Consider the following 22,738-nt stretch of genomic DNA (forward strand, 5'->3'; position numbering starts at 1 on the left):
TCTCTTCGTTTTCTTTGACTAATGTAAAATTTAAGAAACTCATAATCACCACAAAGATATGTCTGGTGTTTTTCCAGTGAATAGTGGCACACTGAGACTGGGGCAGGGCCATTAAAAATGTAAACCATGTCATTGGAACCCTCACCATTTTCTTTAATCAGATGAGATGGGCTTTATGTTTTCCAAAGCAAAGATGTCTGTTCTAGTTTTCCCAAAACAGGTTAATAGAAAGCTATCTGGGACCTGTGAGTGTACTGATAATCCTTTACCCAACGGTGTGTCCCTTCTCTTCCCACCTACTTCTGTACCTGGCAGGAAGCACATTAGCACAGAGCAGAATGTGCAGCTGCAGGTCTATACTGTGTGACTTTATAGTAATGAACAAATACCTGCCTTCCCACTTTCTCAAGCCACTTTCCAAGGTATAGAGATAGTACTTTGGTTAACATTGTGAATCCTGCCAGATGGAGAAGCTGTGCACTTGGAAGCATTATGTTTTTGAAAGTTACTATTATTTTTTTTTAATTAGAAGCAACTTAAACTAATTTCTTCCAATTTTCTTTCAACCACAGATGAGGTATAATATATATCTCAGAAAAAACAATGTGTCTACAACACTAATAGAAGGGAGCCTATAATTTGAGGCAATTTGCTGGTATCTTATCTTGACTTGACTTACCTTTATTCAGTATTTGAAAGCTTTATGAAATATCAAGGTAAGCGAAGAGATGTAATCATTATTACCATGGGAGTATCTCAGATTGCATTATAACTTAAAGTACTGAGACTTTAAAAACTAATCAAGTTTTGTCAAAAAATAGTTTTAAGCACATAGAAGCCTGAATTGAAAATGTGTTCTGTTCTTAGGAAACAATGCAAATCCATAGATTCATCTTTCTTAAAAGGTGGATAAAATTTTAAAAATGATGAATACTGCCTCTGGTACCTGGAGAAGCTATGTGCCTCAATGGGTGTGGGCTTGGCCTTATAGATTGGCATGTCCTGTCTTTATACTGATATATTTTGCCAGATTAAATGCTATCTAATGCATGCAAAGTGCCTAATACAGTTCTTAGCACATAATAAGGCACCTTTGAAATCAAATTTCCTCCTTCCCCTTTGCATGATCTTAAAAACTTCTTATAGTCATTCATTTATGACTTTGTCATTCATAAATTTCTCCAACCCCATTTTGTTTGTTTTAAGATTTTATTTATTGATTTTAGAGAGAGGAGAGAGAAAGGTTATGGGGGGGAAGCAAGAAGTTTCAACTTATAGTAGTTCCTTCTCATATCTGCCTTGACCTAGAAACCCAGGGTTTTGAACCAGTGACCTTAGCATTCTGGGTCAACACCTAATCCACTGTGCCACCACAGGTCAGGCTGTCCAAACCCTTTTTGAATCCCTTCTATTACATCTTTCTGGCACTAGACATGGGAGTCATATAAGAAGGAACAAAGAAAAAAAATGCAAATGACAGTCTTCCAAGTACAATAAGATAATATTTTAATGAAAATTGCCAAACATAAACACAGTGTGAAGTATGAAGTTTTGTGCCACAATACACAGTTGCACACAAATATGCTTGTGGTCATCTGTAATCAAATCAACAAAAGGTAGATCAAAAATACTTATTGAGCGCCCACATTGTGCCAGGCACTATGCTAGGTGTCTTGGAAGATGCAAAGACACCAAGACTTCATCCCCAACCTCAAGCAGTCAGGAAGGTGGTAGTATAAGTGCTGGGGGGGATGTGTAGATACATAAGTAATTATATCACAGAGCAGAATAAGAACCATAAGATAGTAGAAACAATGGCTATGGAGATGTGCATAAAAAAAAAGGGTACAGAGGAGTGTACAAAACACCCTGCCTCCAGGAGCTGAAAATATAATTGAGAAATATAGTCAGTGACAAGGTCAAGACACAGCAGCATTCAGCCACAGTCTGGCAGACTCCATCACTATCTTCACTCTCAGTCTTGGGCTTTTGTTTTCCTGTCTCCTGGAATAATAATCCTCCTCCTCTTCCAAAATCCTTTCCCCAACCTTTCAGATGCCTACCTAGGTCCAGATTCAAGCCCTATACCTTTAATAATTCCTTACCTAAATATACCAAAATCCTTTCAGCTCTTCCTCACTATTTTTTGTTAAATGTTTCTTCATTCATTTAACAAATATTTATTGGGCCCCTACTACTTGTCAGTCCCTATTCAGACTTAAATTCAGAGATAGAAAGACTAACAAGATAAGCCCAGTGCCCTAAAATAATCTCATCATCTAATAAAAGCAACAGATTAATGTGCTCAAATCCAGGACAGATGAGGAACATAGAAGAAATGTTTTATCAAAACATTGAATTTAATCTTGGAGGCTGACTGGGAGTTTGCCAAGTGAAGAAATGGCAAAGGCATTCTAGGCAAAGATTGGAAAGAACCTGGTGCCTCATGTGACCACTGAGAGGATTGATATAATATTAGAACATAGGGTTTATGAGATAGAATGGAAAAGATAAAGGCTTGAATAGAAATTGGAGCCAGATATTGAAGACCTTTTAATACCACAATTAAGAACTTCACTTTTTTATTCTATGAAAACAAGATGAACATTGGTTTTTGGAAAGCTCACTTGGTAGAACATGGAAGATAGATTGCAAAGGGAGAGACTTGAGAAAGGCAAATCTGCTAAGTGGTTCATGTATAGTCCTCTAATACTTATAGTTTTCAGCATTCATTTGGTCATTTGTGTTTTGATTATCTGCATTCCCCCTCAATGCCTAGCAGTGATAACCACCCACCTAGTTGGTTTTAATTCATTGAATGAACAACCAAATAAATGAGTGATTGAATAATATATGTCTCAACATTCACGTTGGAAAACTTCTATTTTTAAGATGAAAGAATTGAATGCATAATCTAGCCATTTTTTGGAAATAGTTTAACCCTACTAGCAGCTACTCACCCTTTACAAGAAGTACCAGGTATATACCAGCTTTAGGGAATAGGTGTATCCATTTGAAAAATGCCAGATTGCCAAATGATGGAAAGGCAAGCCCAGCACTAATATTAGAAATGATTAGTGGTGAAATTTTGATCATAAACCCCATGAGATTCAAAACTAGTGATGCTATAAATTTAGTGGTCAGGGAGTTGTCCCAACCTAAGAATTAGGGAGCCAGGTTGGCCATCCAGGCATGGAATAAGGAAGCAATTCCAGCTGAAAGAAGCATTGGGCCCAGATGAGAAAGCTGAGAAGAATGGAGCCTGCCTATATGACTGACCCAGATATCTCTACCATAGGGAAAGCCCAAAGGTGACATGAGGTCCCACAAAAACACCAGTGCATGGCTAATTTAAGAAATCACCCACTCTATGTAATAAGGCTTATGGGCTATTCTATATACTGATCACAAAAATTAGGAGGCATTTTATAGCTTCATATTTGTTTTGAAATATCCCCTAATTTTTGTAAGCAGTATATAAGAATGTTCTGTAATCTGGTAATACTATTTGGATCCTATGATATAAAATAGAGTAAGACAGTTATATATTGTGTATATATACATATATATACATGTATACATATACATATATACAGATATATCAGTTATATGTATATACCTGAATCATCATGTAAGTTTATAAACAAAATTTAGTGAAAAAAAATATTTACTTAACCAGCCACTTTTGATGGACTGTTAGATAAACTATGCCTCATTTATACAAGGGAATATATGTAGCTATTGAAAAGAATTAAGTGGATTTATATACAAATATATACCGCTAATGTAAAATCGCCTTACAGTGCAATCTGTAGGTTACACTGAATCTATGGCTTGGTTTGGGGAGAAAAAGACATTTTAACAATAGTTTAATTAGTTAGCTGCCAAATTTGTATTTATAATTTTTTTGGTGTATTTTGTTTGAAAATGGAAGTAGGAAATGGAATTTATGGGTCTGTATTTGGAAAAAAAGTCAGTTGGTTTTCATAATTTTTTATTGATACCCATTTGGGGCTCGTGGAAGGTTCTGTCCAAAGATTTTTGACAGCACAGCCAGTATTACACACACAAGACAAACTCAGTTTCTATGCCAAACAGGAAAGCATTCGACATGTAGTCCTACATTACATTTTCTACACTGCTTGCGCACATTTGTGCCACATACAACACATTTCCTTTGCTTTCCTTCACAAGTCCTTTCCAATACATGTCCAATTGGATCAAATCTAACACCTTCAGGTACATGGCTTCTCCTTGTCATGCTTGAACTGGGTCTTCTGGTGACTTTAAGATTGGATAATGGGTCTTTCTTCATATATGTTCTTGCAATGTTGCGTCTGAAGTCTAATAATGAGATGCTTTCATTCAAAGCATTATAGAGAGCATGGGCGTTAACAACAGCAACATCAATGGCATTTGTAAAAAGAGGAAAATACCACTTCTTTCTTCTAAATTTAATGCGATGCTTTTGGACATTACAGTCCAGCTTGTCAACACCACCCATATACTTGTTATATTGCCCTACAATGTATGGTCTATCTACTCGACATTTTTTCTTTTCTTTCTTAGAGTATCTTTTCACTTTTTCTACAGGTAGTACTCCTAAATAATTTGACATAACTTTGACACAGTTATTGTCATTCTAAATCAAAGCAAAAATGTCATTATTTTTATCATAACAGTAATCATATGATCCACGTTGTTCTTTTTTCATAATGCTATCAGATTTTAAGGGACACTTATTCATTCCATTATACCATGCTATTCCTGTCGCCTTTATATTACGTTCTTTCAATCTCAATAATAATTTAAAGATGGTAAAGAAATTGTCAAAAAATACTTCATATTCTTATGGATACTGCAGAAAAGAAGTCATCTTCATTATTACAGAGGCTCTTACACCACTCACAACTTGTTGTTCTTCACATTTTCCTTCATAAATATCCATATGAAAACAATACCCAGATTCAGAGCAGCACATGGCTCATTGTTTGAAACCAAACCTGATTGGCTTTCCTCTTATAAATTGTTTCAAGAAGTGGTGTCCATATCTTACCATTTGCTCACCGACTGAAAGCTTTTGAGCAAATATTCCGAACTTTTTAAAATTTGAATTTAATTTGTTAATCAGAGGCCAAATTTTAAAAAGTTTATCCTTCTTTTCCATGGCAACTATGGAACTATTGTTGAAATGCAAGTTTCTTTTTATTTCTAAAACCTGTGCTTTGGCATACAGTTTCTAACACAGGTAAGATTCATATCTTCATCCTCACACCAGTATAATTGTTCCTGTGGTAAGGGATGGTATCCAGATAACAAAAATATTCTAATAAACTTTTTAAGGCAATTTGTTGAAAAGTCAAAATTATGTCTGTTGTTTTTGTCTTGCATACATTATACTTTGGGTTACTATGTAGCTTAGCAAATCTTCATCGAAAAATTCTTCAAATATGTCAACAGGTGATTTATTTTTCAAATGTTAAGTCATTTTTTATTTCAGTGCTGATACATTATTGTTCTGTAATGTACTACTGCAAAACTTTTTGTCCTGTTTTTTCCAGTCATTCTTCGGCAACACTTTACATTTTTTTGTGTGTGTAGATGATGGAATGTCTTCTCAGGCACTAGAATGTACTTCTAATTGACCAGGAACATCCTGAGGAAGAGTGTCTTCTAACATATTTTCATCAAGTTCTTCACAATCTGATACTGTATCCACATTATTGGGAGGCAGTTCAACTATATCGATGGTTTCTTGTTCTAATTTGTCAAAAAGTTTGTCATTTCCGAGTAGTTCTTCAATCTCTAACAATAAGAAATTCTCTAGTAGCTATACTGCCCTGAAAACTGTGGAAACAAAAAAAACCAACTATGAATTACTAAAGTACCTAAATACTGTCAATTTTAAACATAGAACATTCCATGGGCCCCAAATGGGGAATTGCATATTTTATAGCATATCTTTTATAATAGGTATCATATGGATTTACATATTATTGTGCTATCTATCAACTAAAAGGATGTGTTAACAGTCTCACACACAAACCTGCCAAAAAAAAAACCCCAGAAAAATTATAACCAAAAGTTCCTTGGAAAACAATGTAAATGTTGGAATGCCATTTTACCCCAAAAGTTATACATTTTTATGTCAAGCACTTTTACAGGTTAGACAGTATTGAAACAGAAAATACTTTTGAAAACTAGAAGGTATATGTGTTTAAAAGAATGCACATCTATTTACTATAACCGTACTGTAAATGAGAAAAAAAATAAAATATTAAAATCCCCATGTGGGAACTGCAGCAGTTAATCTTTCAATCCATGCAGTTGCTATATCTTTTCACTTACTTGTGTTTAATTTCAGTTTTTAATTTATACTTTTCAACAGGTGTCATGTACAAATTTGGTTAAATTTGATGTTGTTATAAATAGTAATTTTAATTTTCAATTGTTTTTGCTAGAATATAGAACTACAATTGATTTTTTATATTGATCTTGAAAAATGTAACAGTGCTAAGCTCATTAGCACTAGTATTTTTTGTAGATTCCTTAGCATGTTCCATGTATACAAACATGTCATCTATGAATAAAGACAGTTTTACTTATTCTTTTACAACCTTCTTGCCTTTTATTTCTTTTTCTTGCCTTATTACACTGGTTGGGACCTCCAATGCAATGTTGAATAGAAGTGATAAGAGTGAACATCCTTGTCTTTTTCTCAGTCATAGGGGGAAAGCACTTAATCTTTCACTATGAAGTGTGATGTTAGCTGTAGAATTGTGGTTTTGTGTGTGTGTGTGTGTGTGTGTGTGTGTGTGTGTGTGTAAGTGTTCTTTATAAGACTGAAAAAGTTCCCTTCTGTTCCTAATTTACTGAGAATTATTCTCACAGATGAGTTGCTGGATTTTGTCAAATGCTTTTCCTTCATCTATTGAAATGATCTTATGGTGTTCTCTTACCCTGTTAATATAGAAAATTGCATTAATTTTTGCTATATTTTAATGTTAAACTAACTTTGCATTCCTGAAATAAACCCTACTTGGTCATGGTATACTATCTTCTTTCTATATGGCTGGATTTAATTTGCTGAAATTTTGTCAAGAAATTTTGTGTCTATGTTGGTGAGGGATGTTGACCTGTTATTTACTTTTCTTGTAATGTCTCAGTCTGGTTTAATATCAGAGCAATGCTAATCACATAAAATTACTTGGGAAGTATCCCTCCCTCCTCTATTTTCTGAAACACTTTATATAAAATTGATACTGTGTCTTACTTACATGTTTGATAGAATTCACTGGTGAAAGCATTTGAGCCTGGAGTTTTCTTCAGGGGAAGGTCTTTTTTTTTAAATTATAAATTCTATTTCTTTAATAGTTATATGGCTACTCAGATTTTCTATTTCTTCTTGCTTCCATGTTGATAATTTGTCTTAAAGGAATTCTCTAATTCATACATAGTATTTCCTTATCATTTTTTTAAATGTCTGTATGAGCTGTAGTGATATTGTCTTTCATTCCTAGTATTGCTTATTTCTGTTCTTTTTTTATAATCATTTTAGCTTGTCATTTACCAGTTGTATTGAACTGGAGTTTTTTTTCTCAAAGAACCAGATTTTAGTTTCATTGACTTTATTTATCTTTATCTATTTCAATATTTCTGTTCAAATCTTTGTATTTTCTTCCTTCTACTTTGTATTGATTTTTAGTTTTTTTTCAAGCTTCTTATAATAGAAACATAGTTCATTGATTTTAAACATTTACTCTATTTTAAATAAACATTTTGTGCTATAAATTTTCATCTGAGCACTGCTTTAACTGCATTCCACAAATTTTGATGTTTTTATTTTTATTTGGTTCAAAATATATATATATTTTTAGCGAGAGACAGAGAGAAATACACAGATAAAGAGAGAGACAGAGACAGACAGGAAGGGAGCAAAATGAGAAGCTTCAACTCATAGTTGTTGCACTTTTAGTTGTCCATTGATGGCTTTCTCATATGTGCCTTGACCAGGGGGCCCCAGCCAAGCCAGTGCCCCTTGCTCAAGCCAGTGACCTTGGGCTTCAAGCCAATGGCCTTTGGGCTCAAGCCAGTGACCATGAGATCCTGTCTATGATCCCACACTCAAGCAGACGACCTCAGGGTTTCACACCTGGGTCCTTGGTGTCCCAAGTTGATGCTCTATGCACTGTGCCACCAGTCAGGCTGGTTCAAAATATTTTCTAATTTTCTTCTCTGACTGATGGGTTGTTTAGAAGAGTGGGTTTTCAAAAATTAAGTTTCAAGTATTTGAGGACTTTCCAGATATTTTTTTTTATTTATAGTAATTTAAATTTTGTTGTGCTCGGGTAACATATTTTGCATGATTTCAGTACTTTTATATTATTTGACATTTGTTTTATGACTCAGTGTATGATCTGTCTTGATGAATGTTTCATATGCAGTTTACAAAGAATGTGTATTTTTGCTGGTATTGGATGGCATTTTCTATCATTATCATTTAGGTTATATTGGTTAAGAGTGTTGTTTATTTAGCCCTGGCCAGTTTTCTCAATCGATAGAGCATTGATCTGGTGAGCAGAAGTCCCAGGTTCAATCCCGGTCAGGGAAGACATGGGAAGCAACCATCTGCTTCTCTTCCCACCTCCCCTTTCTCTCTCTCTTCTTCTCTTGCAGCCAGTGGCTTGATTGGTTCGAACGCCAGACACAGGTGCTGAGGATAACTCGGTTGATTTGAGTATCAGTCCCAGACAGGCCAGGGTCTGTCTCTCTATCTTCCCTCCTCTCACTTAAAAAAAAAAAAAAAAAAAGTGTTGTTTATGTCTTCTCTATCACTGATTTTCTGTGTGCTTGTTTTGTCAATTTCAATTACTGAGGGAATTGAAATTTCCAGCCATAAATTTGGATTTGGCTATTTTCCTTTGTAGTTGTGTTTGGGCTTCATGTAGTTTTGAAGCTTTGTTATTACATGTATACATATTTAGGGTTGTTACATGCTATTGATAAATTGACCATTTATTATTATCAAATATCCCTTTTTGTCTTGTAATATTCCTTGTTATAAAGCCTGTTTTATTTGATATTTATATTGTCACACCTGTTTCCTTATGATTATTATTTGTGTGGTATATCTTTCTGTACTTTTACTTTTAACCTATTTGTATCTTCATATTTAAATTGTTTCTTCTTATAGACTGTATATGGTTGCATACTAATTTGTTATCCATTTTGACAATCTCTGCCTTTTTATTGAGGGTACCTAGATCACTTACCTTTAAGTAAATTATTTTTATGTTATCCACTTTCCTATATGTTTTCTATTTGTCCCATCTGTTCTTTATTCCTTTCCATTTTCCTGCCCTCTTTTAAGTTAAATAAATATATTTTAGGATTTTATTTATCTCCCCTATTTTCTTATTGGCTGTAACGTTTGGTTTTGTTATTTTGTGATTGCTCCGGGGTTTACAGTATGCATGTTTAACTCACCATTGTCTACCATCAATGTTCTTCCATTTTTCCCTTTTCCTTTCTTTGTGCTATTATAGTCAGATATTTTACTTTTGTGTATGTTATAAACTCCATGATATATTGTTATTGTCTTACTTTAAAGAGTCAATTCTATTTTTTAATTTTTAAAGTATTAATTCATTTAAAATAAGAATAATAGATCCAATACACATGACCACAAATAATGTTATGATTTAAAAAACTATTTTCAAGACAAAAAGCAGTAACATTGCTATCCATTTGTTCACTTCTATAATATCTGGCTTAACAGATGACAGTTGACTTTTCACACCTGCTTCTACATTAGTGTATTTTGATTTTGTTTTTGTTAAAGTATGTAAAGAAAATTTAACCTCACATGGATACATAATTGGAAAAGGGCAAAGTATTTTAATAATCTTTTCTGATAATTATAGATATTCTTTGATGCAACACAAAAATTTCCACAAATGGTAATTTCTTATTTTATTTTTACTTAGACAATTAAATTTAACAGGGTGACATTGGTCAACCAGAGCACATAGATTTAGAGAAAACATTTCCACATCATTTGGACAGTCAATCATGCCATATACCCATCACCCAAACTTAAATCATCCTCCGTCACCCTATATTTTGTTTCTCTTGAAGCCCCTCCCTCCCCACTCACCCCTCCCCCTTTTCCCTTCCCTTCCCCCTGGTAACCACTGCACTTTTATATATGTCTATGAGTCTCAATTTTGTGTCCCATCTCTGTATGGAATAATACAGTTCTTAGCTTTTTCTGATTTACTTATTTCACTCAGTATAATGTTATCAAGGTCCATCCATGTTGTCGTAAATGATACTATGTCATCATTTCTTATGGCTGAGTAGTATTCCATAGTATAGATGTACCGTACCATATTATCTTTATCCAATCCTATATTGAAGGGCATTTTGACTATTTCCATGTCTTGACCACTGTGAACAATGCTGTGATGAACATGGGGGTGCATGTGTTTTTACGTACCCATGTTTTCGAGTTTTGGGAGTATATACCCAGTAGAGGGATTGCTGGGTCATATGCTAGTTCTATTCGTAAGTTTTTGAGGAACCACCATATTTTCTTCCATAATGGTTGTACTACTTTACATTTCCACCAACAGTGAATGAGGGTTCCTTTTTTTCCACAGCCTCTCCAACACTTATTACCTGTCTTGTTGATAATAGCTAATCTAACAGGTATGAGGTGGTATCTCATTGTAGTTTTGATTTGCAATTCTTTAATAGCTAGTGAAGATGAGCATTATTTCATATATCTATTGGCCATTTATATTTCTTCTTGGGAGAAGTGTCTGTTCATATCCTCTTCCCATTTTTTTATTGGATTGTTTACTTGTTTGTTGCTGAGTTTTGTGAGTTCTTTATATATTTTAGATATTAGCCCCTTATCTGAGCTGTTGTTTGAAAATATCATCTTCCATTTAGTTGGCTGTCTGTTTTGTTTTCAGTTTCTTTTGCTGTGCAGAACCTTCTTAGTCTGATGTAGTCCCATTCATTTATTTTTGCCTTTACTTCCCTTGCCTTTAGGGTCAAATTCATAAAATGTTTTCTACTGCCAAGGTTCTGGAGTTTAGTACCTATGTTTTCTTCTATGTAATTTATTGTTTCAGATCTTATATTTAAGTCTTTTGTCCATTTAATTTAAATTTTTGTGCAAGAAGACAAACTGTAGTTGAATTTTATTCTTTTGCATGTGGCTTTTCAATTTTCCTAGCACCATTTATTGAAGAGGCTTTCTTTTCTCCATTGTGTGTTTTTGGTTCCATTATCAAAGATGGTTTGACTATATATGTGGTTTTATTTCTGGAGTATCTATTCTGTTCCATTGGTCTGTGTGTCTATTTTTCTGCCATTACCATGCTGTTTTGATTATCGTAGCTTTGTAGCATAATTTGAAGTCAGGTATTGTAATGCCTCCAGCTTCATTTCCCCCCCCCCCTTAGGATTGCTTTGGTTATTTGGGGTGTTTTATGGTTCCATATAAACCTGATGATTTTTTGTTCCATTTCTTTTAAAAATTACTTCAGAATTTTGATGAGAATTGCATTAAATTTGTATATTGCTTTGGGTAATATGGCCATTTTAACTATATTTATTCTTTCTATCCAGAAACAAGGAATATTTTTCCATTTCATTGTGTCTTTTTTCAATTTCCTTTGATAATGCTTTGTAGTTTTCAGTATGTAGGTCCTTTACATTATTTGTTATGTTTACTCCTAGGTATTTTATTGGTTTTTGTTGTTGTTGTTGTTGCAATTGTAAAAGGGATTATATTTTTGAGTTCTTTTTCTGAAGTTTCATTGTTGGCATATAAGAAAGCAATAGACTTCTGTATGTTACTTTTTTATCCTACACTCTTACTGTATTGGTTTATTGTTTCTAATAGCCTTTCTGTGGAGTCTTTGAGGTTTTCTATATACAAGATCATATCATCTGCTAAAAGTGAAACCTGTACTTCTTCTTTCCCAATATATGTGCCTTTTATTTCTTTCTCTTGTCTGATTGCTCTGGCTAGAACATCTAGAACTATGTTGGATAGAAGTGGAGAGAGTAGACAGCCTTTTCTTGTTCCTGATTTTAGAAGAAACATTTTCAGTTTTTTTACTATTTAGTATGATGTTAGCTGATGGTTTGTCATAAATGGCCTTTATTATGTTGAGGTATTTTCCTTCTATGCCCATTTTATTGCGTGTTTTAGACATAAAAGGATGTTGTATTTTTTGAATGCCTTTTCTGTATCTATTGATAGAATTATATAGTTTTTGTTTTTTTGTTTTGTTGATATGGTGTATTATGTTAATCATTTTATGTATGTTGAACAATCCTTGTGTTTCTAGAATGAATCCTACTTGATCATGATGGATTTTTTTAATGTGTTGTTTTATTTGATTTGCTAATGTTTTGTTTAGGATTTTTGCATCTGTATTCATTGGAAATGTTGGTCTATAATTTTCTTTTTTTGTGTTGTCCTTACCAGGTCTTGGTATGAAGGTTATGATGGCCTCATAAAATGTGTTTGGAAGTATTGCTTCTTCTTCAATTTTTTGGAAGACTTTGAGAAGGATAGGAACCAAATCTTTGAATGTTTGGTAGAATTCACTAGTATAGCCATCTCGCCCCGGACATTTATTTTGGGGGAGGTTTTTGGTAGTTGTTTCTATTTCCTCCCTGCTTATCAGTCTATTTAGGCTTTCTGCTTCTTCATGATTCAGTCTAGGAAGATTGTAGTGTTCTAGAAATTTATCCATTTCTTCTAGATTGTCAAATTTGGTGGCATATAGTTTTTCATAGTATTCTGCAATAATCCTTTGTGTATCTATGTTATCTGTAGTAATTTCTCCTCTTTCATTTTGAATTTTGTTTATATGAGTCCTTTTTCTTTTTTCCTTAGTGAGTCTTGCCAGGGGGTTATCAATTTTGTTTATCTTTTCAAGGAACCAGCTCTTTGTTGTATTAATTTTTTCTATAGTTTTTCTGTTCTCTATTTCATTTATTTCTGCTCTAATTTTTATTATTTTCTTTCTCCTACTGGTTTTGGGTTGCTTTTGTTCTTCTTTTTCTAGTTCCTCAAAATGTGATGTTAGGTTGTTTACTTGGGCTCTCTCTTATTTTTTCATATAAGACTGTAATGATATGAACTTCCCTCTTATTACTGCTTTTCCTGCATCCCAGAGACTCTGCTATGTCGTGTTGTCATTTTCATTTGTCTGTTTATATCTTTTGATCTCTTCTGTTATTTCTTCTTTGATCCAGTCATTTTTAAAAAGTATCTTGTTTAATTTCCACATTTTTGTGGGTGTGTTTACTTCTCTTTGCAGTTGAATTCTAATTTCAAAGCCTATGGTCAGAGAATATGCTTGGTATAATTTCAATCCTTCTGAATTTGTTGATGTTAGTTTTGTGGCCCAGAAAATGGTCTATTCTTGAGAATGTTTCATGTACACTAGAGAAAAATGTATACTCTGACATTTTGGGATGAAATGTCCTATAGATGGCTATTGTGTTCATTTGTTCTAGCGTTTTATTTAAGGCCGATATTTATTGATTTTCTGTTCAGATGAACGATCTAAAGCCATCAATGGTGTATTAGGGTCTCCAAGTATGATTATATGTTTTTCAGTTTGTACTTTTAGATCAGTTAGTAGATGTCATATATTTTGGTGCTCCCTGGTCTGCTGCATATATATTAAGAAGTGTTATGTCTTCTTGATGCAATGTCCCCTTTATCATTATGAAGTGTCCATCTATGTATCTGGTTACCTTTATCCTGTAGTTAGCATTGTCAGATATGAGTATGGCTACACCTGCTTTTTTAAAAATATTATTTGCTTGGAGAATCATTTTCCAACCTTTCACTTTAAATCTATTTTTATCTTTGTAGCTTAGATGTCTCTTGAAGGCAGCATACTGTTGGGTTTTGCTTCTTGATCCAATCTGCTACTCTGTGCCTCTTTATTGGTGAGTTCAATCCATTTTAATTTAGTGTAATTATTAATACTTGAGGATTTCCTCTTGCCATTTTATAGACTGCTTTCTGATAGCTTTGTGTCTTGTTTGGTTCTTCTTTTTTGTTTTTCTGTCATTTGTTTTTGTTTGGTGGTATTCCATACTTCTATCTTCCGTTTCTTCTTTTTTTAAGCTATGTGTTTCAGTAGTGTATTTTCAGGGGTGGTTACCATTAAGTTATTAAAAGAAAAATTAACAGATTTATTAGAGTCCATTATTTCATGAGTGTTTCTGCACTTTATCCTCCTTTGTTACTGCTGATCTTTATTCCCTCCCCTTTTATGTTATTGCTGTCACAGATTATCCTTGTTTTTATTGTATTTTGTTAAGAATTTTACTTGTAGTTTTGTTTTGTTTTGTTCTTTGTATCTGGTTGGATAACCCCCTTTATTATTTTCTGTAGTGGAGGTTTTCTGGTGATAAATTCCCTCAGCTTCTATATATCTGTAAATGTTTTCATTTCCCCTTCATATTTGAAGGATAACTTTGATGGATATAGTATTCTTGGCTGGTAATCCCTCTCATTCAGTACTTTAAATATTGTAGTCCACTCTCTTCTGGCTTATAGAGTTTCTGCTGAGAAATCTGATGATTGCCTAAATGGCCTTCCTTTATATGTTATATTCTTCTTCTCCCTAGCTGCCTTGAGGATTTTTTCTTTGCCATTGATTTGTGATAATTTCATTACAATGTACTTTGGAGTAGGTTTGTTTGGGTTGAGGTAACTTGGTGTTCTGTTTGCTTCTTGGATTCGAGGCTCTAACTCTTTCCACAGACTTGGGAAGTTCTCATTGATTATTTGTTTCAATATGTTCTCCACTCCTTTTTCCCTCTCTTCTTCTAATATAACCATTATTCTTATATTGCTCTTTCTGATGGAGTCAGATAATTCTTGTAGGACTTTTTCATTTTTTTAAAATTTGTGAGTCTCTCTCTTCTCTCTGTAGTATCTCTAGTTGCCTGTCTTCAATATCACTGATTCTGTCCTATATCTGGCCTGTTCTATTAGCTAAGCTTGTTATCTCATTATTCAGTTCGTATATTGAGTTTTTCATCTCTGCTTGGTTCTTTTTTATGATTTAAATTTCCTTGGTGAAGTACAGTACTTTTTTTGTTCATTGATTTTTTTTTGAACTCACTAAATTGCCTTTCATTGTTTTCTTGTATCTTATTGAGTATTTTTACAACTTATATTTTGAATTCTCTGTCATTAAGCTCCAAGGTTTCCATGTAATTGAGATATTTTTCTGGAAATTTTTTATCATCTATCTGAGCTACATCTCTATCCTGTATATCCATATTTGATTTCTTTTTCTTTTATGGCATTTTCAAATGGTATTGTTAATAACTCTACCAAGAGATAACTGAAAAATAATTTTAAAAATACAGTGAAAAAATGAAAATTCTATAAATAATAAGTAGAACAAAAACTACAGATAATAAAAAGAAACAGAAAAAAATTCAAAACAGAATAAATGAAGTAAAAAACAATAAAAATGCCACAAAAAGAAGTATGAGTCTAAAATATAGTAATTTGATGAAAAATGATGTTCAGGTGAGAGGGGGAAAAAGAAGAAAAAAAGAATATAAAGGTGATAGAAGGAGGACAGAGGGGAGAAGAGAGAACAAAGTAGAGAAAGTGTCAGAAATGAAACCCTTGCAAAAATCAAGAATAAAAAATGTAACAACAAATGATAATGAAGTTCACATGGGAAAAGGAGAAATAAGAAAAAGGAAAGAAGAAAAAATGGGATAAAACAGAAAAAGGAAAAAGATAACAAAAAGTATTTTTTTTCCCAATTTTGAGAGGTAACGTATTTTTTTTCTGGTAGGAAGTGCTATACTACAAGATTTGCCTTGCAAGATTCTTGGGTAGAACTCTGCTGAGGCATCACTGTCATAATTATGCAGGCAGGGCTGTCGCATTGGTAGGAGGGGCTTTTTGTTAGGGTTTTGCAATTTTATGGCTCTGGCAGTGGCCAATCAGGGGTCCTCTGGGGCCCTCCTCTATGTCCCAACAGAGCAGGGGATCAAGCACCTGGGCACCCCTGCCTCTCGAAGGAGAGAGCAGCCTGGAGACCCAGCCAATGCGGGTCTGCCACTGCCACTGTTGGCACAGCAAGTGGAGCAAAGCAGGATGGAGAGGCTGGGGTGACACAGTCCAGTCCCTCCTCCGATACCACTCTAAATACTCAAAGCACAGCCCTGGGTAGAGCAGGGGCTGCATGCCACAAGCCAGTGTTCAAGCTTCGGGAGCAGTTGGGGCAGACATTGCAGATCGGGTATTCTGCCCAGACATGCTAAACTCCACTGGACAAGCTGGTACCCGAACTTCTGAGCCAGTGGGGCACAGATCCCAGATCAAGTGCATCTGGCACCACAATGCTAAACTGTGCTGGTCACACAGGCAGATCAAGTGTGCCCCAGTGCCCCGTGGACTGATCTCCACAAGCTATTTGCACACAGTTCTTGGGAGCGCGCCATGTTCTTTGTGTGTGCCCAGCACCTGCAATTGCAGAGCGCCAGCAATCACGGTGCGGCAGACAGCAAGGAAACAGTCCTGCTCCCCATTCTTGGTCTTTGTCCCTATCTCAGCTTCTTCCCCCCAGACTTTCCTCTTCTCCTGGCTCCGGCTCTGAAACAAAGCCTGTGCTAACAGTACCTCCCTCCCTCAGGTTCATGAGGAAAAAGAAAGACTCAGTCCTCTGGCATTTTATTTCTTCTGTGAGCAGATTCTATCTTTGGCCCGTCTTCTTGCATAATCATACCTTTGTCTATCTGATGTATGTATATTTCAAGTTCATCTGGGGTATTTTCTCTGCATACAGTGTGTCCGTAAAGTCATGGTGCACTTTTGACCAGTCACAGGAAAGCAACAAAAGATGATAAAAATGTGAAATCTGCACCAAATAAAAGGAAAACCCTCCCAGTTTCTGTAGGATGATATGGCAGCATGTGTGTATGCGCAGATGATGACATAACACCATCTATACAGCGGAGCAGCCCATGGCCATGCCAGTCGAGATGTGGATGGTACAGAGGAAAGTTCAGTGTGTTCTGTGGCTCATTAAATTCGAATCCATGACCAAAGTGCAAGGTGAATATTGGCACATTTATAACAAAGCGCCACCACATAGGAATGACATTACTTGGTGGGATAAGCAGTTGAAGGACACTGGCAGTTTGGTGGAGAAACCTTGTTCTGGTAGGCCATCAGGATAGCTACCTAAGGAGCCCTAAAAAAATCTGTGCGTGAACCCACATCGAACTGCACTGAATAAGTATGAAACTGGGAGAGTTTTCCTTTTATTTGGTGCAGATTTCACATTTCTATCATCTTTTGTTGCTTTCCTGTGACCGGTCAAAAGTGCACCATGACTTTATGGACACACTATATAACTGTAGAATTTGTTGAAATTTCAAGGGAGAGATCGGGAGTATTTCCCATAGCGCCATTTCTCTGACATCCCTTACTAATGGTAATTTCTTAAAGGTTAATGCTGATGGAATCTGAAACCATATCAATGAACTTTATATTGTTACATGGAAATTCAGTCATCTTTTAATTTGAATGGATACTTGACCCATCTTATACATATTGATTTTTAAAGAAAATATTGGTTCACTAAATAATGTGAATATTAAAAATATTGAAACATTTTATACAATATCAAAAAATTACATTAACTGGTATCAGCATTGATTTCATTGGAATAAAGCTTCAGTTTTGCGAAGCTGTGAAGCTTCTGGTGGCAGAATGTTTTGAATATTTCACTGAAAAGCATGAATATTATTATTGGCAACATATAATGTCAGTATTTATCCTAAAGTGATACACTTACTTTATTTATGAGAAAATATCCACCAAAAGTATTTAATCATGGTTTTTCTATCATTCATTCTTTCAGGCAAAAATGATGTTCCATGAAAAGTAACTACTTAAGCCCCAACTTAATCACAGATGTGCTTTTCCTCAAGACAATTACCAAAGTATAGTTTATACCAGAAGCAACTTCTGTGTTCTTACTATTTTTCACACAATATTAAATCCAGGATCAAGATTTAATAATTTTTAGTGCTTCACCAAAAATATTCTTAAATAAAATTGAATTAAAAATTTTTAAAATGTTTTCTTTTTACTGTGATACATTACAGTAAATAGTAAAATAACTGCTAGTATACTTTGGTGCTACTGCCTTAATTTGAACCATACTACCAGCAGTTTTTTTTTTTTGTTTTGTTTTATTTTTGTATTTTTCTGAAGCTGGAAACGGGGAGAGACAGTCAGACAGACTCCCGCATGCACCCGACCAGGATCCACCTGGCACGCCCACCAGGGGGCGATGCTCTGCCCCTCCGGGGCGTTGCTCTGCCGAGACCAGAGCTACTCTAGCGCCTGAGGCAGAGGCCAAGGAGCCATCCCCAGCGCCCCGGCCATCTTTGCTCCAATGGAGCCTCGGCTGCGGGAGGGGAAGAGAGAGACAGAGAGGAAGGAGAGGGGGAGGGGTGGAGAAGCAGATGGGCGCTTCTCCTGTGTGCCCTGGCCGGGAATCGAACCGGGACTTCTGCACGCCAGGCCGACGCTCTACCACTGAGCCAACCGGCCAGGGCCAACTACCAGCAGTTTTACCCACCATTGCTTTTGCACCTCTGTGCAAATATAAGCTGAGTTGCTCCAGGATAAATCATGAGATTCAAAAAAGTTATTCAGCATTTTTAATATTTTAGTATTACTTGTGTTTGTTGCCAATCATTCACATAAAGAAAGGTTTTCTTCAAAGGTTAGTTAGTGCTTATACCACATGACTAAAAGCAAAACAGCAAGTCCAGCCACATTTGTAGACTTGTCTGTAAAGTGAAAGCACAATTCTGCAAATGAAATAACTAAATTATCATGTTTAGAGCTAAATGTTTAAATAAACAAGTTATTTTACCATTGAAAAGAGACAGTACAGTGATTTATTTTACTAACTTTTTATCCAGTAGGCATTGAGTAGTGTCAACTGTCTAAGGCTTTATTGGTCTCTGAGCTATCAAGTGCATTTCTCCAGCCCATGCACTCAATAACTTAGGCATAAGATGCTTCAGTAACATTTTTATTTCTAGTTTGAAAAGCTCTAATAAACTTGGTGTTTTGATAAGCTCATAATTTCCACATTTACAATATTCAATTTCCCTTTATCAGTGAATGGTCTGAAAATGATGCCACCATGTAAATAGCAAATTATTTTGAAACTTTGAAAATGTCCTGTACATGATGCTAGAAGGTAAATTAATGACATATACTGTATAAAGATAGTTTTAGTCACATTTTTGTCTTATTTGAAATTTGACCCTATGTCTTTGAAGTAAATGTCTTCTTTCCATGAGTCAGAGCCCTCACTGATTCTTCAGTTTCATCTTTTTCAGTTTAAACATAGATGTTACAACTCTGATTTGAGAAAGCAAATCTTATAATTTCTCTTTAAGTCTACAATCCATTCTTGTTATGTTTCTCTCTAGGTGGAGGTAAAATTCTGGGATTCCACAATTAATAAAGTTTCAGAAGTTAAATCAAATATAATTAAGGAACACCCCTTTCATATTCCTGTTATGGCTAGGGTGTCCAGACACAGGTCTATGGTGCTAGTACTTCAGAGGAGAGAACTAAGAAGCTTAAGGAAGTGGCTAAAGTGAAGATTTAGAACCCAACCAGTTAAGAGGTCTCATAGTAGGGGCATCTGCTGTATGGGTTCCAGCAGGGGGTGCAGGTAGGCTAGACAGTTACTCAAACTCAAGGAATGCAATGCTCAGGCTAGAATGCATGAGCTATGACCAGTTCTAGACCATACCCTCTGTATCACTAGGTGGGCTGTGCCACCTTTTGACTGAAATGCATTACCTCACTCTGCCACCTGATAGCCTGCCTCACTCCTCCATGGCCTTCTATGGCATTCACTTTTAGTCAGCCACCAAGGGACCTGCTGTTCCCAACATGACCCTATGTGATCATTAAAGGAAATTAAAAAATGAGTAAGAAAATGCCTTTTACATTTACCTGTATATGTAGCTTTTCTAGATTTTTCCAATTTTTTGTGCTGATTCAGGTTTCTACCTGGTAAAAGTTACATCTGTCTAAAACACCTTAGTTAATTTTTCTTATACTGTAGGTCTGCTAGCTACAAACTTAGCTTTTGTTTGAAAAGTATTTTGTCTTACGGTTTGTCTTAATATTTTCACTGGGTATAGAGTTCTTGCTTGATAATTTTTTTCTTTCAGAACTTTAAAGATAGCATTCCGTTGTTTTCTTGCTTGCATATTTTCATGAGAAGTCTGTGAAAAATCTTATTTTTTATTCCTTTGGGTAATACGTGACCCACCCTCCTTTTCTGGCTGCTTTTAACTTTTTTGTGTATGACTAGTTTTCAGCAGTTTGATTATAGTTTGCCCTGGTGTGGTTTTTGTGTTTATTCTGTTTGCAGTTTATTAAGCTTCTAGGATCTGAGGGTTTATGGTTTTCATTAAATTTGGAAGTATTTCAGCTATTATTGCTTTTCTGTCCTTTTTTTCTCTACTTCTAATTCCAGTTAAACTTATGTTAGACCAGTGTTATTATCCCATAGGTTACTGCAACACTTTAGATTTCTTTTAGTCTTTTATTTCTCTCTGTGACTCATTTTGGAGAGTTTCTATTGCTTTGCATCCAAGTTCATTGATCTTTTCTTCTGCAGTTTATAACTGCTATTAATCCCATCTAGTGAAATTTTCCTTTCAAATATATTACTTTTCATATCAAAAATTTCTATTTTTAAAAGTATTTTCCAATAAAATAAAATCTTATAAGAAAAGACAACAAGGAAAAAAACTTCCAATATTGTATTCTTATTTTCTTTATAGACTTAAATATATTGAGCATATTTATAGTAGCTGTTTTAAGGTTCTGCTGTACTTACAGAAGTAATAGTGTCTCTGTAATTTCTGAATCAGTTTCTGTTGACTGATTTTTCTCCAGGTTATATACACCATTTTCCTGCTTCCTTGTATGATTAGTATTTTTTTTTCATTGAATATCTGACATTGTGAATTTTATATTGTTGAGTGCTGGGTTTCTTTGTATTAATTTAGAGTATTGTACTTTATCTGATAGACAAGTTAATGTGGATCTGTTTGATCCTTTTAAGGTTTGTTTTAAAGCTCATCCAGAGTAGGTCTTGAGTAATATTTACTCTTGGGCTTATTTAGCCCATTTAGAAGGCACTGCCCTTGTGAAGACTCTCCAGATGTTCCATATATTCAGTGAGGTCTCTCCACTTCGGCCCTGTGTGAATCATCTTATAACTCTTCAGAAACTATTTCTATGGAAGTTTTTCTACACTATCTTTGTAAAGTTTTACCCTATATATGTTCAGATTGATATTTATCGAAACTCAAGGGGACTTCAATACATATTTCTAGAATCTTTTTTGCCTTAGCTCCACCCCACAATTTCTAAGTACCTTGACCTTTCTGAACTCAAGTTTCTGTCTCCTCTGCTTAGAGTTTGCCAGACTCTGTTTAAATGCCCCCACCTCTGAAGCTGTGGTCCAGAGATTACATCCAGGCAGAAAGCTGAACTGATGACAGCACTCACCTCTTTGTATTTCTTTTCTCTCAGATTGCTAGATTGTGTTGCACATTGTCCAGTGTCTGAAAATGTGTTTCCTATATTTTGACAATTTTCCAGTTGTTTCTAAAGAGAAGATAATTCCACATTGTTTTTCTCCTCATAGCGAGAAGCAGAAGCCCTTTACTTATATGCTTTTAATTTTTCCTACCTATATTTTCAAAGATATTTTTACTAGAAATAAAAATATTTTTTAAAATTTTTATTTAAAAATTTAAATTTAACAGGATGATATTGATCAATAAGAGTACACAGGCTTCAGGTAAACATTTCTATAGCATTTGAACTGTTGATTATGTTGTATACCCATCATCCAAAATCAAATCATTTTCTGTCACCTTATATTTCTACCTCTTTACACCCTTGCTTCTCCACCCCAATTTTCCTCCCCTATACTCCCCTCCCCTGGTAACTTTTTCACTTTTATCTATATCCATGAGTCTGTTTTATACCCCACCTATATGTGAAATCATACAATTGTTAGCTTTTTCTGATTTACTTATTTCACTCAGTATAATGTTCTCAGCTTCCATTCATGTTCTCGTAAATGTCACTAAGTCATCATTTCTTATGGCTGAATAGTATTCCATTATATATACATAGCATGTCTTCTTTATCCAATCCTCTACCAAGGAACACTTTGGTTGTTTCCATGTCTTAACCACCTTGAATAATGCTGTTGTGAACATGGGGGTTCCTGTCTTTACATTCCAATGTTTTCAAGTTTTGGGGGTAGATAACCAGTAGAGGGATTGCTGGGACATATAGTAGTTCTATTATTATTTTTTTTCAGGTACCACCATACTTCCTTCCATAATGGCTGCACCAGTTTACATTCCCACCAGCAGTGAATGAGGATTCTTTTTCTCCACAGCCTCTCCAACACTTGTTATTACCTGTCTTGTTGGTAATAGCCAATCTAACAGGTGTGAGGTGGTATCTCATTGTAGTTTTGATTTGCATTTCTCAAATAGCTAGTGAAGATGGGCGTTTTTCATATATCTGTTGGCCATTTGTATGTCCTCTTGGGAGAAGTGTCTGTTCAGGTCCTCTCCTCAT

The 22,738-nt window shown here is 35.0% G+C and overlaps 1 protein-coding gene across 11 annotated transcripts in view; it reads left to right on the top strand.

Moving 5' to 3' along the window:
- Positions 1–22,738, top strand: part of HDAC8 (histone deacetylase 8) — a 288,934-nt gene that overhangs the window by 97,816 nt on the left and 168,380 nt on the right. The window contains exon 11 of one of the 11 annotated variants that reach the window (XM_066357088.1): positions 5,562–6,549. The exons of 8 other annotated variants lie outside the window; for them this stretch is intronic. In XM_066357088.1, the coding sequence (XP_066213185.1) occupies positions 5,562–5,645 (84 nt within the window). In that variant the 3' untranslated portion in view covers positions 5,646–6,549. Of the gene's footprint in view, positions 1–572; positions 674–5,561; positions 6,550–22,738 lie in introns of those variants that run through there. 2 more of the 11 variants (XM_066357090.1, XM_066357089.1) reach the window with 2 other exon arrangements.

This window comes from Saccopteryx leptura, chromosome X, assembly GCF_036850995.1.
Source record: "Saccopteryx leptura isolate mSacLep1 chromosome X, mSacLep1_pri_phased_curated, whole genome shotgun sequence".
Taxonomy (NCBI): domain Eukaryota; kingdom Metazoa; phylum Chordata; class Mammalia; order Chiroptera; family Emballonuridae; genus Saccopteryx; species Saccopteryx leptura.